Source organism: Ochotona princeps, chromosome 15 (genome assembly GCF_030435755.1).
Source record: "Ochotona princeps isolate mOchPri1 chromosome 15, mOchPri1.hap1, whole genome shotgun sequence".
Classification (NCBI taxonomy): Eukaryota; Metazoa; Chordata; class Mammalia; order Lagomorpha; family Ochotonidae; genus Ochotona; species Ochotona princeps.
The window spans coordinates 10,934,558-10,953,020 of NC_080846.1; the positions used below are offsets into that span (position 1 = coordinate 10,934,558).

Here is an 18,463-nt window from a genome sequence, read left to right on the forward strand (position 1 = left end):
AGCCAATACAGTGGAAGCAGGATTTGAATGATGGGACTGGTGTAAGATAAGCATCACAGGCCCATCTGAGGGGCAAGATCTCATTCTAAGTGATGGAAAACCTTGGTGGTTTTTAATGCATGCTTTTGGATAAACTAAAACCTTGGTTTGTGTCAGGATTTTGTCCTGACATAGATCAGTAACGTTCTCTCCCCCTCTTCTAAGAGTCTCAGGAAAACATACTGTCATGTTGACAGAAGTCAGTTTTGCTATGTCTACAGGGTATCTACAGCAGTTCTGACAAACAGGCAAATGGCAGAGTCTGGAGTTGTGAGAAGTCAGGACTGGGTTTACATTTTTGAGGCTCATCTGTGTATCTGGTATTTAAAGCCATGCCTCCAGATGAAATTGTCTGCAGAAAGAATGTGTACATTTGAAGCAGGATGACTGGTCCAACTCAGGAGAGCACGATCACAGGAACTCAACCTGAGGAAGAAAAGACGACACAGCTGGTAACGCACTGAATGCCACTGAGACGTCACCGAAGGTACATGTAGTCAGAAAAGCAGAGACAGTGAGAGATTTTTGTTTAAAGAACCTGTTCATAGATGCTAATAGGTACAACCTCTGAAACAGACAGGAAAGCATCCTTGAGGATGTGAAGGTGGGGTGATGGGTTAAAAGCATAAAATTGGTCTTGGTCCAATAGGGAAGAGGCAGGTGGTATGAATGGCAAAGAAGTGGTCTTTTTTAGAGCACAGTAGAATAGAAGGGGGGGAAGAGGAGGGTTGATAAGAAATTATTAGTGACTTCTTAGTTACCTGTGAACAATGCGAAACAGAACAAGGAAGGACTCTGCCTGCATTTTTCATAACAAGGCCATGCACCCGCACCTGGCACAGGTTTTTAGTGTCAGTGTGAATGGCCAAATTTGGCAGTCATTTAAAGAGAGTTCAGTACAGTGCTGAGCATCTGAAGTACTCTGCTTTGCCTTTTTCCATTACATTCTCACTCTGATCTCCCTTGTGAAACAATCTTAAAATTTCAAAATTAGTAATATAGTAGGGGGAAATATCTTTACAAATAACACTGGATGCAAAAGGAATCTAGCAACAAGATTAAATTTTCATCAGGCAACTTATGTATAAATACACAGTTCACTTCTGTGACAAACTGTAATTAACTACCAAAGTAAATATGACCACCTGGAAGACTTCTAATGAGCTTCAAGTCCAACAGCCCAGTGAGTCAAGATGAGGCTGAGTGTCAATATTAAGAGTAACAATGGGTAGCGGCTGGTCCTTGCCTTGAATGTGCCAGGATTCCATATGAGTGCCAATTCTAATCCCGGCAGCCCCGCTTTCCATCCAGCTCCCTGCCTGTGGCCTGGGAAAGCAGGTGAAGACGGCCCAAAGCCTTGGGAGCCTGCACCCGCGAGGGAGATCTGGAAGAAGCTCCTGGCTCCCGGCTTCAGATCATCTCAGCTCCGGCCATTTGCGGTCACTTGGAGAGTGAATCAGAGGATGGAAGATCTTTGTCTCTCCTCCTCTCTGTATATCTGACTTTCCAACAAAAATAAACAAATCTTGAAAAAAAAAAAAAAAGAATGAATTACCAACCAGCCACCTTTTACTTCTGGACATACACTGGAGAAACTGACTGAATGCTGATTCTAAAGTGTTACAAGAAATTGCACTGAAAGTTAGGCTGATCTGTATCTTCCAAAAAGGAAAAGAGACACTTTCCTCATATGCACCTCATGCTGATTCCACTGGGTGATGTTTAAATAGGATCTGGCAGGTTAGCAGGTGCCCACTAAATAGCTGTGTCCTCCCTCCTCCCTATCATCAGAGGCCACACAAGGTCCAATAGTTGCATGCTCCTTACTTTGCAATTCATTAGTTTTCACACTTAAATGTGCACAAGAATAACCTGCAGAGGAAGGTCAAGTACAGCCCTGGGCCTCATCCCACAGATTCATCTAACTGGGGTAAAACATAGGAAGAAATCTGCATTTTAAACTTTTATTACAGGTGTTTAACAAATTTGTATTTCACCATTGTGTTGAGGATATATGTTTGTATAGTGCTACCATAAAATTTTTAATTGGCTGTAGCACTTTCTGAACTACTACAGTAAAATTTTTCAGATGACCCTGTATTAAAGTATCATTTATTTCTTTATGAAACATTCCATTTTTTGCAGATCATAGTGCTTTTATTATCAGATTCATGTTTTCCCATCCCTTTAATACAAAAAAAATTCAGTTATTTTCATCTGACATTTTCACTAATGACAGTACTCATAATAACAATATAATTAGATCAGTAATTCAAGGGGGCCAACCGAGTTTATACTGGTTGTGTCAAATCGCCACTCAGAAGACTACTGAATAACAGAGGTCTCCAGGTGTACACAACAACCTTAGTTTCTTAAACTGAACTAATCCTGTTTAACAGGTCAAACTGCTAGTCTATGTAAATAAAAAGTCTCAAACAGCTGTACATGTCAAACGGCAAGTCCATCTCCACAAGAACCTGTGGTAGCTGTATGCTTGCAGAGTTCTCGGCTTTCGCTGCCAAAGCTCCTGTGGACAAACGTATTTTGGAACAATCTTGAGGACACTGCATATGCCAGGTGGCTTTTCTGTAGCAGAAATTATAACTATTTTTCCCTAAGAGATATTAAAGACACAAAGTTGAAAATAAATAGGCAAAAAAATCTATACTTAGAAATTCAGGAACAATGCACAGCAGAGCCCATGACTAAAGATAAATTAGAAGACAGATCTAGCAATGAAGTAGTAACGTCTTCCAAACAGCAGGAAACAAGTTCTCTCACACAATTATTTAGACTTAGTGTTGATTAATTTTGGTATTTTAGAAAAAAATAAAAAACTTTTTGCTAATCATAGGGCCAAGTGACCACAGACATAGCAAATACACCTTAAATCCTATTACATGAAATAAATTACTACTTAATTCCTTATGAGCTGAACTCCCTAATGACCTTTCAGTTTCTGTATGGTAAGAACATTCAAGAACGTTTATATACTTGCTTAAAACCCATTGGTATCTATGAGAGTTTTTAAAAGTTGTTACTCTCTTGTTCATCTGCTGTAGTCCTCTTGGTAGTTAACAAGCATTTGAGCTGTGGTGTTAGGAGCAACCTGTTTGAAGCTCTCAAGGACACTGCTTTATTTACAACAGGGTTACCTGCTGCCCCACATCAACAGAATGGAGACACATTTCTAAACCTAAGTACAGGAAAAACTAAAATTTTCCACACTTGAATTATAACCTTTAGTTAAAAGGAATGACAAATATATGTATGCCTGTTGCTAAATTTTTAAGAAACTTGAACATGAAACAAAAATGAACTCCAGCTTATTCATACTCTTTGAAAATGAATGAGACACATGTAAGATATGACATGCCTATCTTCCGTAATCAAAAACTTCAATTCCCTGCCTGAAACGGGTTTGAAAAACTGATAGACTACAGATGTTTTAAAGGACTGTAATATAACATATTCTGAAAGCCTACATAAGTCTTTGAGCATACTTTATTTTTTACATTCAAACCTAATCTACAGAGCCCATTTCATTCAATTTAAAAGTCAATCCTCACATATCTGTGATTGTTTTTAAAAAGGAAAACTGCTAATAATTTAAGTCCTTCAAAAGATTCTTTTATGTCTTGGATGCTTTAAGTTAACTCTTCAATTATTTCTTCTTAAAACACTTCCTACATAGCTTCTGCTCAGGAACGAACGTTCGTTAAACATGTGAAGTGTATTAATGGTGCAGCCAGCTGAAACACAACTTTCTTTTAACTACTTCTAACAAGACAGCTAACAAGCACTATCTCACCCAGCTGACAGCCAAGAAATGCCTTACCTCACAACTCCTGAGACCCTTAAGGTGGAAAAATAATTTTGCAACCAATCTTTAAAACGAATCCATAGATAATAATAACAATATATTTAGGGTGTTAGAAAACATGTTTTTGGTAAGGCATCAATGATTAAATGAATAAAATGAACTCTCTAGTGAAAGATGGCTAACAGCATCATAAACCATTTTTTTCTATTACACTTTTCTAATTCCTGCTACTTTTGCCAGCTTAAATAAGAAAAGAATGCCTCTTGGCCTTATCAACTATGATTATAAAAAACTAAGACATCTGAAACTATTAGGCACATCAAAGGTACAGTTTATGTAGTTTAAGACGCCCTTCTTAAGGGGCAGATGAGTCACCTGGCACATCGTACATATGGAACTGTAAAGATCATCTACTAAACTCAACTTTCACATTTTCAGTCAAACTGAGAGACTTATAGTAAATATTCAACATACCATATCTTCGGTTACAACCAAGTGAGTGTAACATTTTACCAGATAAAAAGCTGGAATTTAAGTACGAGAAACCTTCATACACTGTGCTAGTATTGGTCTCTTCTTTGCAGACGAAGGCCAGTCAATACTTTCAACACAGCAGTTTAGAAGATAAATGTCCAAAACAAGTGACCTGGTTGTAGTCCATAATTGAGCAATTCAATGCCACTGGCATCATAGTGCTGTGGAGAGTACAAATACCTCCATGCTTTAGTCAGACTTGTCTTTCTTCTTTCCTGTTAAGGGCACTTTGTTTACAACAGCAGACCCAACAGCTGTCACACCTCCAGCCACTGCAGACACACCCCCTTTGACCAGCCCTATTCCCATGGAAGGCACAGTTGTAACAGCTGTTTTGGTCACCTCCAGACTCTTTCCACCAATCCAAGCCACACCACCAATAGTGGCACCAACAGCTCCCTTTGTAACACTGAAGAGACCTCCAGTCACACGGGACAACATGCCTGGCTGCTGCTGTGGGTGATCTTTCATTGAACCTAATGAAAGAAAAATATGAAACAAATATCATTTCTTTTTTAACTAAAGCAACCTCAGAATTCCTCACAACTAGGAGATTGATTTGGTAAGGCCAGCCACCCCAACTGACCGTAAGAGTGAAATGCGCTTCCCTCAAAAGCACAGTTGCACACACATATTTACAAATGTTAGTCCTATGCTAACTCTTAGTATCTAGGAAAATAAAAGCTTTAAACACTGGACACCTTTCATAGAGCACTAAACTTCAGGATCTGTTTTACATGTTTTCTTGATTTCTAATTTTGTTGCTAAAAATCTTAAAACATGTAAAAAAAAAAAAGAACATGAAAAAAATTTTAGCTTTCATTTCCTTGCTACAGTTTAATCATTTTTGAAGCAGTCCTCCTATAAAGCAGTGGTTCTCAAGGTATGGTCTGGTAGTACTCCTGGGAATCCCTGAGATCATTTCACCCTAGTGACAGCTCTTCTTAATAATATGAGGATGTTATATTCTGTTACTGTCTACAGAAAAGCTTTCCAGAAGCTAATGATGTACAACAGACCAAATGAGGACATAGCTGTAAGAATCTGCTGTATTCCATTTAATGCAAACATTACAGCGTTTTTCAAAAACATATAAACATCACCCTATTTTATTTTGGGAAAGATACTTTTCACAAAAATACATTAACATTTGGTTCTTTCATTGAATATTCAAATTTCATTTTTATTCCTAATACAATGACACAAACTCTGAAACCTCATTCTCTTAGTTTAAAACCATCCTGAAACCAAGAAGTTTGAGAACTACTGATTTACATATATATATATTTAGATCTCTACTATATGCATTTCTTGGTGAAAATTTTAAAGAATTAATGCTATGAAAATACAGGATACTATCTATCTTTAAAATTCTATTGCCTATCTAAAATCATTTTTATTCAGGGGGCAGGAATTTAGCACAGCAATTAGGACACTCATATCCCATACTAAGAGTGCCTTGGTTTGAGTCCCAGCTCTGCTTCCAATTAAGCTTCCTGTTGATGCATGCCCTGGGGAATAGCAGGTGATAGCTCAAGCAGTTAGGTCCCTACTCCTCCCAGAAGAGCCCTAGATGGAGTTCTGGCTCCCAGCCTGGCCCAGCCCCAGCTGTTGAGGGCATTTGGGAAGAGAATCAGTAAATAGATCTGTCTGTTCCTGCCTCTCAAAGGAGAAAAAAAAATTAAATTGAATCCTGCTGAAAAATCTCAAATGTCACCATATAGGTTTTGTACATAGGGCAGAAAAACAAAACAGTCCATCCTCTGTATCCACCCCACCCCTTACAAATGATATTCTTACTTGTGAAATAGTCTTCAAAGAGTAAGAGTGACAGGAAAATTCCTCACATAATAAAATCAAGTTGTGTCTCCAGCAATATATATTGCTCTCTTATTAGAGGTAAAAAAAAAATGTTTATCTTCAATTGTTTTTAGAACATATTTGCTAACAAAATAACTAGGTTACCTGTCTTTAGAGTTAATAAAAATCACTTTTTATTCACTCAGACTTTTTTTACATTCTTAGTGTAAAAATGCATACTTACCTTCTGGCGGCTCATCATTCAGGTATGATGGAATTTCTTGATTTTTATCTGCCTGATTCATGATCTCCTAAAGAAACCATATAAACATATTTCATTTTAAATTGAGCATGTAAGTCTCTTATCACATGCTAAGGCTTTACTGCTATGATTTTTAAAAAAACTTTCATATATTTGAAAGTCCAAGCAAGTGAGCAAGCTGGTTCACTCCCCAGATGCCTACAACAGCCAGGGGCTGGGCCAGGTCCCAACGCCAGGAGCTTCACCCAGTCTCCCACAGATGCAGGAACCCAAGAACCTGGACCATCCTTTGCTGCTTTCCCACACCATTAGCAGAGAACTAGATGGGAAGCAGAGCTGCCAGGATTCTAACCAGTGTCTATATGGGAGGCTGGCCCCTTCAGCTTACCATTTTAAAATGCCCATCACAAGCCTATAAACATTATCTTGTGTCTCCTACTTGAAATTGTAATCTGTAAGAAATACTTTAAATTACACCAATAGACAAATCTTATTTGAAATATCATGTAAGCTATGTACTGTGTAAGCTACCGTACTATGATAATTCTATTTAAACTGAAAATTACCGACTGAAATAAAGTTCATTGGTAAGGAGGTCAGAAGAAAAAATGTGTTTTCTCCTATAGAATACTGGTTAACTTGTACTTTACTTTAAAAGTTTATATATTGGGCCCAGCGGCGTGGCCTAGCCGCTAAAGTCCTCGCCTTGAAAGCCCCGGGATCCCATATAGGCGCCGGTTCTAATCCCGGCAGCTCCACTTCCCATCCAGCTCCCTGCTTGTGGCCTGGGAAAGCAGTCGAGGACGGTCCAATGCATTGGGACCCTGCACCCACATGGGAGACCTGGAAGAGGTTCCTGGTTCCCGGCATCGGATCGGCGCGCATCGGTCCGTTGCGGCTCACTTGGGGAGTGAAACATCGGATGGAAGATCTTCCTCTCCGTCTCTCCTCCTCTGTGTATATCTGGCTTTGTAATAAAATAAATAAATCTTTCAAGAAAAAAAATTTAAAAAAAAAGTTTATATAAAACTCTGAAGCTAAAGAAGGTATTCCATGTGAGAAAAACAAATGATAATCCCTCTTACCACAGATGACATCATCTATCTGAATCAGTAAAAGATTCCAATGATTTTTTTGTTGTTCTTAGATCAATTCAAAATCTGTCTTGCTAGGTCAGAAAACTAGGACTGTACCCCAGGAGTCATCTGAGTATTTCTGAGTCATACATCCTTGAAATTTAGATTGCATCTCTACATATGCAACAGAAATCATAAAAGATGCTGTGAAAACCAACACTGGAGTTTAATGCATTAGTCAAAAAAATTGATCAGTATAGATCCAAGAATCCCTGCCATCATGACACTCAAATGGTGCTAAATGCTATGGGAAAACAGGAGGGAGGAGACTGTGTAGTATTTTAAATGGTAAGTGTGTGAAGCCTAGGACATTGCTATGATACCCCAAAGCAGAAGGTGGTAAGCAAAGATGTTCCCCAAGCAGAAGCTGCAAGAGCAAGGTCCCGGGTGTCTGACCTTACCTGCAGCAGTGAAAACCACCAAGAAAACAGTATGGCAGGGGCCACACCAAAGGGCAGCAGAAGAGGAATTCAAAGAATGAGGTCTGGATCACATCATTGCAAGTAGTAATGGGGGCTGCTTTTTAAGTGAATAAGGCAGCCAGCAAAAGGTCAGCAAAGGAGTGTTGTGTTTTTTTTTCTTTCAAACTTTCACTTCAGAGACAGAGCTCCTATCTACTGGTTCATCTACCAGATTAGGATGTGCTGAGTCAGAGGTCCCATTTCTTTCCTTTTTTTTTTTTTAAAGATTTATTTATTTTTATTACAAAGTCAGATATACAGAGAGGAGGAGAGACAGGAAGATCTTCCATCCGATGATTCACTCCCCAAGTGACCGCAACAAGCAGGGAGCTGGATGGGAAGTGGAGCTGCCGGGATTAGAACCGGCACCCATATGGGATCCCGGCACGTTCAAGGCAAGGACTTTAGCCACTAGGCCACCACGCCGGGCCCAAGGTCCAATTTCAATTCAGGCCACCTTGAGTATTCACAATTACCTCCAGGATCTGCATGATCAGGAAACTAAAGTTGGGAGCCAGAACTGGGAATCAAATCCAGGGACTCATATGTGGGACGTGGGTATCTTAACCATTAGACTAAATACCAGCACCTATAATATGACTTATCACTTCTACAACCACTTCGGTTTAAGCCGTCTAGGCAAATACACACTATTGTATTACTGCAAAATCTCCGAACTGGTCTCCAAATTTCCACCTTTGCTCTCCTTGCACCTTGGCGTTGGCCACAGACACATAATCTTCCTTTCCACTCTGATGTTGTCATCTACCATTCCAATCTAATAATAGAGTTCCTTGTTTATACTTTGAGATGCTCTTGCTCCTAATTCCATTCAGGTGTTTGGGCAAATACCCCCCGTTAGAGGACATTTCCTGGTGACCCTGTAATGAGTATCTTCTAAGATCCCTATGATTTTTTAGCTTTCGCTACCACTTGATACAGTCCATCCATACAAGGGTCTTAAAAATTTTCATGAAAATGCGTATGATGAAAAAAACTACATGGATTTTTTTGGCAAAAAATACACTTTTTAATTCAATTTTCCATTAGTCTTTTAAATTCCTGTATATTTATCTTTCTGTGTTCCCAATTAGAATGTTAGCTCCATGAAAACAAGGGCTTGTCTCATTTACTGTTCCATTTCCAGAGCCTAATCAATGTCTGATGTGTGACCATCATTCCCTGAATTTCTTTAAAGTTGAATATAACCTCAATATTTTGTTTGTTTCCCCCATGACAGGAAATATCTTCCAATTATGATATTCTTTCTTCTGCTTCATTCAACTTTTTAGACTCTCCATTGAACTTGTAATTAGCTCCACTGTATTCTTAACTTCTGAAATGTCAGCTTTCATTTGATTTATTTCCTGTAACAAATTCTTTAAATTCTTGTATTGTGTGCTTCTCATTGTTGGTCAGAAGCTTTATAATAAGTTTTCTGAATTCTGTGTTCCCCATTTTTCAATGTCTTCCTCAGTTATCTCTGAGGGTGTTAGAGACTTTTGTTCCTTTACGGGGGAGTCTTTGCTAACATTCATTGTGCCTCTGTCTCTTCTTTTAACATTTGACATTGCAATCCTGTATGGTGTGTTTTTTTTTCCTTAGTGCAGATTTCTAAGATGTATTACCTGCGGGTCTACAAGTCAGTTTTTATGTTCAGTCAGTGTACTGGGTTAGGAAGACACAAACTGTCCCAGATAACTGGTTTATCCGCGGCACTGATCTTGTCTAAACACACGAAATGGTGCCCAGCGGAGCACTGCCAGAGAGCCAGGGCTGTTGGTTTTCCATCCGTGGACCACACAGATCCTGCAGGACACGAGGCTGGTGTTGTCCTCCCCATGAGATCATCCATTGTGACTAGCTGGAAACGCTCCCACTCTGGCGCTTGATCCTTGTGCTGCTAGCTCCGACCTGCCACCAGTCCGCCTCATGGAGTCCGCAGCTCCCCTTGGGTTCGTTGCTGGCCAGCTTGCCTTCACCTCCTAAGCTCCCCGCAGGAACCCAAGCTCCCACCTGGCTGCTGCAAGGGCTGATCTGTGGCTGCCACTGGATCCCTGGTTGTCGCTGGAGTCTGGACCACAGCTCACTGGTGGCTGGTGAGCCTTCTGTTCCCTGTAACACCACTCTGCTGTCATCGCCTCTTCTCTGTGTCCAGGGGTTCTCCAGGTACCTCCCTGTTGACTTCCTATCTTTTTCTGTAATCTGCTCTCTGTTCTTTACCCTAATGTTTCTCCATCATCTCAAACGTGTCTGCACTCTGCCGCCATCTTGATTCTAGAATATGACCTCAGTATTAATGTGAGAAAGGGAGACTCTAGGATGGCAGACATTTAAGGGAGAGCAGACAGAGTATGATGATGAGACATCAGAAGAGATAAGGACTTGTTTTTGAACAATCTGTTTTTAAGATGCCTTCAGAGCATCCAGGTGGACTTAAGGGGCCAGCCAGAGTTGAGAGTCTGAGAGTGGTCTGAAGTGGAGGGAGAGGAGTTGGACAGACTAGTATCTAATAGGATCAAGAAAAACAGTAATCAAAAAACCGCAGCTAGACTGCTTTTTTAAGGTGAGCAGAAAAAAAAAAGCAAAAATGTAACACTTGAGAATTAATAGTGAAATAAGGAATAGCTTCACAGAAAACAAAAGATTTATAAGCTTCCTAAAAGATGTATACAGTGAAAATGTTATAACTTATAAAGATCAAATGTTTAGGCTAGAGAAAAATGCTAATGTTACACTTAGAGACCAGTATAAAAGGCATGTGACACTGATCTAATTTTTTAAGGAATATGAAGACAAAAAGATTGGAAGAAGTATACCAAAGTGTTCACAAAAACTGCCTCACACGAGAGGCCAAGACCCTGTAACTTTAGCCATCATCTCCTGCCTCTCAGGGTGTGCTACCAGGAAAGTGGATTGGAAGCAGAGCAGCCAGGACTGCCCAGGAACTCCAACATGCGACAGAGGTATCTCATTATATATATATTAAAGATTTATTTTATTTCTATTGGAAAGTTGGATATACACAGAGGAGGAGAGACAGAGAAACATCTTCCGTCCAATGATTCACTCCCCAAGTGGCCCCAATGACCGGAGCTAAGCCAATCTGAAGCCATGAGCCCAGAGCCTGGAGCCTCCTCTGGGTCTCCCACGTGGGTGCGGGGTCCCAAGGCTCTGAGCCGTCTACAATTAGAACCGGCACCCATGTGGGATCCCTGTGCGTGCAAGGAAAGGACATTAGCTGTTAGGCTACTGCACTGGGCCCATGGACAGAGATATCTCAAGAAACAGTTTAACCCACTGCACAATGCCTGGTCCATACATTGCATTTTAAAAATTTATGCAGTTCATCTGGTCCTAGCTATTCTAGGCTTTTATCTGCAGATTAAGTTAATTATCCCAAAACTAATATACTTCCGTCACATAATGCTTTAAGAAAATGACATCCCTAGGTTTGCTCTTACTTGAAAGCTAGAGCAGTGTGTTTCAGCTTGTCACTGGTAAGGACACCCTGACAAACAGCCTTACACAAGTTATTTACTTGAATTAAGGACATTACCCACTCCATCACTTGATACTTCTGATAAGAAATCTTTCTTTAAAGGTAATTATTCAGAAACTCAATGCTCCCAAATATTTTACATGTTTTCTTTCAGAGATTTTTTTTAATCACATAAAAAGTATAGCCCGCACTGTGGTGCAGTGGGTTAAGCTACTGCGTGCAATGCTCACATCCTAGATCAGTGTCATCTAAGTCCTAGCTGCTCTAATTCCAATCCAGCTCCCTGCTAGTGCATATAGGAGAGCAGCAGAAGCTGGCCCAAGCACTTGGACCCCTGCCATAACGGAGTTCCTGACTCCGACCTGGCCCAGTTCTGGCTGCAGGAGTCATTTAGGAAGTGAGCCAGAAAAGAGATCTGTGTCTCTCTTTCTCTGCCACTTTTTCAAATAAACATTTTTTTAAAGATTTATTTATTTTTATTACAAAGTCAGATATACAGAGAGCAAGAGAGACAGAGGAAGATCCTCCGTTCGATGATTCACTCCCCAAGTGAGCCCAACGGGTCGATGCGCGCCGATCCAAAGCCGGGAACCAGGAACCTCCTCCGGGTCTCCCACGCGGGCGCAGGGTCCCAAAGCTTTGGGCCGTCCTCCACTGCTTTCCCAGGCCACAAGCAGGGAGCTGGATGGGAAGTGGAGCTGCCGGGATTAGAACCGGCACCCATATGGGATCCCGGCACGTTCAAGGCAAGCACTTTAGCTGCTAGGCCATGCCGCCGGGCCCCAAATAAACATTTTAAAATAAAATTTAAAATCTGGTATTTCCCTTGGGCTTCCAGGAATCTTACAACCTGTGTCCCTCTGTCCCTTCACACCCACCCCTTCATGCCGTCCACTCTTACTCATTTGGTATCTGCATATCTTATTTATACAGTTTTGCTGGTGTATGACTTTGCTGTAAGCTACCATGCTGTATTTGTGGAATAAAAAATGTCTACATCCACATTACCCAGAAGCATTACAAAAAAACATCTATCTAATATACAGCCCAAATTTTAATTTTTTTTATACTAAGCCAAAGCCATGCTATAAAATAAATTAGCAAATGGCTTTTTCTGATCTTTTTGAATTACTGTAAGTGGGGAGAGGAAGAAGGAGAGAGGGAAGAGGAAATAGACAGAAAAAAATACTCCCATCCACTTGTACACTGCCACCAAAAGCCCAAGAAACCAGGCCTGGGCCACCCCTAGGGCTGGGAGCCAGGAGTCAGGAGCATAATCCAGGTCCCCCACATGGAAGGCAGCAACCCAGTTCCCTACGCAGTCCTGTCTTCCAGGGTCTGCAGTATTAGCAGGAAGCTGGTGTCAGGAGTGGAGCTGTTGGGTGACGCAGGTATCTTAACTGCCAGATCAAAAGTCATCCTGAAGAGCCAGTAGTGCGGCACAGCATGTAAAACTGCTACCTACAATGTGGGCATGCCACATGAGCAGTGCTTCGTGTCCCCACTGCTCCACTTCCAATCCAACTCCCTACTTACAGCCTGGGAAAAGCCCTGCCACCCACATGGGAGACCCTGATGAACCTCCATCATTGGCTATTGCAGCCATCTTATTATATTTTCACCCTCGCTTAAAGAACACTCTTTGGCATATTCAAACTGCCAGCATCACTGCTCTCGTGCTTTGGGATCACTATTAAGACAATAAAGGTTCTTCGACACAAGCACTGTGACAGTCAACAATCTACACAACACACCACCTGGTAACTGAGGCAGCTAAGTGACTAATGGTTGGTAGTGTATAAAGCAAGGATGTGCTGGATCATGAGAAAAAACTGGAAAGCATGAGATCTCTATACTGTTCTGAATAACTACTTAAAACTTGCAGACTTTAAGGCCCAGCACTGTAGCCTAAAGGCTAGAGTCCTCACCTTGCACGTGCCAGGATCCCAAACGGACGCTGGCTCATGTCCCAGCTGCTCTATTTCCCATCCAGCTCCCTGTTTGTGCCCTGGGAAAGCAGTCGAGGACAGCCCAAAGCCTTGGGACTCTGCACCTGTGTGGGAAATCCAGAAGGAGCTCCTGGCTCCGGCTTTGGATTGACTTAGTTCCGGCCATTGCAGCCACTTGAGGAGTATATCAGTGGATGGAAGATCTTTCTCGGTGTATCTTTCTCTCTAGAAATCACACGTTCTAATAAAAATAAATAAATCTTAAAAAAAACTTATTTTTTTTTATTTCTTGACTTTTGCATTTCATATTCTCAGGCCTCCACTGAATGTAGTTGATAGCAATAGGGACTATGAGAAGCAAAGTCCAGAGTAAGGTGGGACCACTAAATTACCACCCTGCTCATCACCACTCAACGAGATCCTGAAGACCGATACAACCCCAGTGTCCTAAAACTGTGCAAGGTAAACAACCAGATAATAAAACTTAAAATGATAGGTGAGGGACAAGTGCCAATGGACAGTGAAAGTGTCAAAACAACTTGTAAATGTCACCTTCAAATGATACATTAAACAGATTAAATTATATATGCCAAACTATCTGCAATCAATTGAAACATTACTTCAACATATACTTAAACTGTACTATTACCCTGTCCTACACTAAAAATTTCAGTGTGATTAAACATACAGAGGAACTGTCCTAACAAGTTTATAAACCACAGGGCATGAGTATACGTTTAGTACTTACCAGTTCAGTCATTCACTCATTCAAGTAACAAAATATATCTGGTATCTAGAAGCTCATAATATTCACAAGTTTATATATAAACTTTTGTGTGTGTGTACACAAATAAACTCCCAAGAAAGGCAATAATTACAGATAAGTAGTCCTAGACCAGGACAACAGTCTATGGACATAAATAAGTTCTAGCTTTTGGTGCTGGTGTATGAGCTCTATTACAATACCAATTAAAACTAGCTGTAAGCAGCTTTTTAAGAAATTACAAGATATAACACTTCTTTGCTACAGATTGAACAGCATAACTATAAATTCATCAGCAATTACTTTTAGCTTTTTAAGGAGAAATAATTCTTGTCTGGTACAAATATGATGGTAAATATATTAAGCAAGAATAACCAACACTATTCCCAAAGGGGCAATTTATTCCAATTATAGTTTTGTATAAACATCTTTTTTGAGACTTGAAGCTTTTTTTTAATGAAGCAGCTAGAACATGAGCATTAAGAATGTGGCCAAGTTTATATAGAATGGATAGAAGAATTTATGTAATCCTTATTGTCTTTTCCTTACAAAAAAAAAAAAAAAACTGGTACTTACTCTTTAACAACAGCTCTTGAGGCAACTCTCAAGGTAAACTGTGGTGCTCTGTATTTTGTAGTTAGGCTTTATATAATGTGTCAGTGTTGAATAAATTCCTTTGGTACATAGAGGGGTAACACCCATAGGCAAATTTGTATTATTCTGTTGTCATTGTGAATAAAACCTTTAAGTTTCTATATTAAAATATGACTGAGGGCCTGGCACGGTGGCCTAGCAGCTAAAGTCCTCACTTTGAACGCGCCCCAGGATCCCATATAGGCACTGATTCTAATCCTGGCAGCCCTGCTTCCCATCCAGCTCCCTGCTTGTGGCCTGGGAAACCAGTCAAGGTGGCCCAAAGCCTTGGGTCCCTGAACCCAGGTGGGAGACCTGGAGGAAGTTCCTGGCTCCTGGCTTCAGATCAGCGCAGCACTGGCCACTGCAGTCATTTGGAGAGTGAGTCATCAGACAGAAGATCTTCCTTTCTGTCTCTCCTCCTCTCTGTATATCTGACTTTGCAATAAAAATAAATTATTTTTAAAAAATAAATAAAATTTAAAAAATAACTGAAACCCATACATAGCAGAAATGTATCATTTTCATTTTAAAAGTCAGTAAACAAACACCTGGTAAGTGTCGGTTAAAAGGCTTTATTCACGTGTATCAAAATAAGGTATAAGGTATAACACGCTTTTAAGGTCTAACTACAAAGTACAGAGCACAACAGCATGCCTTCTAAGCTGCCTCACAATCTGTCATTAGACAACATTGTACCAATGTCCTTAGGTAAGGAAAAAGGACTATAAATGAATTCACTAAGTTCTTCTATATCGTCTATCTACAGGAACCTTGCCACATCCTCACTCTCATGTTCTAGCTTCTTTGCTACAAAACTGTAAGGAAACTCAAGAATGTATGTCCACAGAACTTACTTCTTTCTTACTCTAGTAAGCAGTGCCCATCAGAACACCAGTTCACTGTTTTAAGCCTTCTCTAGTTAGTTAAGTTATAATCCGGAACAGGCTACTTTTAAAACGCCCATGCCCATTAAGTCAACAGCAAACTGACTTGCAAGAAACAAGACAGGGCAATCTGCCAGTATAAGGTCCATGTAAGTGCACATCCAGTGACAAGTAACACCTGTCAGTGTCCAAATAGCAAGTCTTAAGAGCTGTCTTGAAATGAAACATCAAGAATTACAAGAATAGTTAGAAGACCAATAAGTCCATCAGCTTCACTACATTACTCATTGGTTCAACAACACTGGCACTCCCATCAGGTGACAGACTACTGTCTAGGTCAGAGGTATGCCAGACAGGCACACAAAGACTCTATTCTTAAAGTGTTTATACACAAAATCCAGTCAGGTGTCTTCAGGAAGTGGAAAAGAGCAAATACCCAATGATTGAAACAAAGAAAGGGAAAGCTTTTCTCATAGTTTAAAAAAAAAAAAACAGCGCACACACATATCTGTGTATTGATTCCTAATGCAGCAACCACTTCAAAACTTTTCCTACTATGCTTCCTACGTATGGGCAAATTCTCTATTGCGCTTGGTTTCTGGTACTTTTGTTGTAACAGACTAAAGTAATGACAGCGGAAAAAGCAAAAACAGGATGCATATGGTTTATTAAAAATGACTTAAGCCCTTCCATATCAAGAGCAGGCCTGGGAGGGCGCACAGACGCGTTCGTGTGACCTGAGGGTTCGCACCCGCACCAGTGGACGTCTTAAAGGTTAAACAACAGCATCTAACAAAAACCACCGAGAGGCAAATAAAGCATTTTCTCTTGGAATTGGGCACGTTGTCACAAGGATGCAGTAAATGCAAAAGCAACTCTGTGCTTTCTCTAGGTGTCTTTAACCCTTGCAGGCGGGGCCCGTCCTCCAAGCACTGGTCCCTGCAGAGGCGACTAGCAAGTCTTTCTCCTTTGGCAGAGGGAGTGACGTGGCAGGAGGCAGAAAATGACCCTGGAGGCGCCGTGTGTCCAGGGCTGCGCCCGGCACCGCCTTCCTCGGCTCCACGTTGGACACCCCGCACACCCCCACTCCCTGGGGTTCCAGAATTTCTATGTGAGAAGGGCTGGCTGGGGGAGGGCGAGATCCGACTGGAAGTGAGGACCTGGACACTAGCCACGAAGCTGCATAAGCCAAGCAGGCAGGCAGTTTTTTGTTGTTTTTTTTTTACTCGAGACTGAAGAGGCGGACACTGTCGGCACCCCAGGGGTGCTCCAGCGCTCCCCAAACACCCCCAGATACCGCCGACGCCCCCTCTCCATCTCCATACTAGAGATTTAGGGCGGGCGTAGGAGAGGAGCCTTTGGGTGCCTTCTTACCCGGAAAATGCCCAAGAGGGTGTCTTATCAACAGGTCAGGAATGAGTGGGATGAGGAAGCCCTGCACCCAACCCCCCCACCCCAGCCGCATCCCTCTCCCGGGCCGTGGACGCCTGCAGACCCTCCAACTCCTCTTAACCTGATCCCCAAGGTACTAGAACCCCGGCGGAGGCTTCCAAGGGGAGTCGAGGAGCATCCCCCGCAAGCGAACCCCTCGTCCGCCCCCGACTCCGCTCGGCGTCTCCCGCCCCCGCCCCCGGAAAAGCCCGGCTTGGAGCAGCCAGGCCCGCGAGGCTGGCAGAGAAGTGGCGGGGAGCTAACGGAAGGAGGCGAGGGAGGAAGGCAGGAAGCCGCCGCGGTGCCCCCCGCCTTCCCATCCCGACTCACCGCCGGGGTCGCGGGCCGGCGCCTGCGGCTGGGGCCGGGCGGAAAGAGCGGACAGCACGGACCACGGACGAGGGCCGAAGCGGCCCTGGCAGCGGAGGCAGCTGACACAGCCGTGGGCAGATGCGGGCTCCGAAGACTTTCTCCTCAGGCTCGAGAGGCAAAAGGCTCGGTTGGCGACAGCGACGGCCTCTGGCTGCGGACGTGGCGCCCGGCGCGACCCGCCCCCTCCGCAGCCTCCTCAGCCCCCGCCTCCTCCCGCTGCTCCGGCTCCTCCGGCGCACGCGCGCTCGCGCACCCGAGGCCCCCTCCTGTGCCCACCCGGCACTCGCCCACCCGTTTCTCGAACCGCCCAGCCCTCCCAGCAGCACCTCGCGGCCACCTCCCGACGTGCGCACGCGCGCCGCTCCCGCCCTACCCCCACCCCCTCCGGACTCGTGGGTATCTCCGCGGGAAGCCCCTGCCGGGCTGCCTGTGTGCGCGCGCGCGCCTCCTGCCGGGGTCTCCCCGCCCCTTTTCCTCCGTCGTCCAATCGGATGGAGCGAGGGGCGCGAAGCCCGCGAGTCGTCTTCCCTGAAGCCCAGAGCTTGCTGGGCCCGGGCTGACTGAGGTGCTGGTTGCCGCCCGCCGAGTAACGGGCACCGCAATCCAGAACCTTCGCCGTTGGCAAGGCGAGGTGGTCGCCGGTTCCTCCAGCTCAGCTCGTTCTTCGGCCAGGAGCTGCAGCGTCCTCCCCTTACCTGCCGCCCTCAGGACACTGACCACGAGCCGGGTCCTCTCCCAGCCCTCCCCGTCGGTGCCTTCCACCCGCCCTTGTGGACCGAGTGATGGGGTGAGGAGCGACTTTGCCGATTTCTGTGTCTTTGGCTATTTTTACTCTTCCATGTCCTAGAATTGAGCTCTCTGAGGGAATAAA

The 18,463-nt window shown here is 43.0% G+C and overlaps 1 protein-coding gene across 1 annotated transcript; it reads right to left on the bottom strand.

Moving 5' to 3' along the window:
* Positions 1-3,983: 3,983 nt before the first annotated feature.
* Positions 3,984-17,911, bottom strand: TMEM263 (transmembrane protein 263). Its single transcript, XM_004589574.3, has 3 exons — positions 17,551-17,911; positions 6,441-6,507; positions 3,984-4,872 (listed from the first exon to the last, which is right to left on the bottom strand). Exons 2-3 carry the CDS (start codon positions 6,499-6,501, stop codon positions 4,586-4,588), a joined length of 348 nt encoding a protein of 115 aa, XP_004589631.1. The 5' UTR covers positions 6,502-6,507; positions 17,551-17,911; the 3' UTR covers positions 3,984-4,585.
* Between the last annotated feature and the right edge of the window lie 552 nt (positions 17,912-18,463).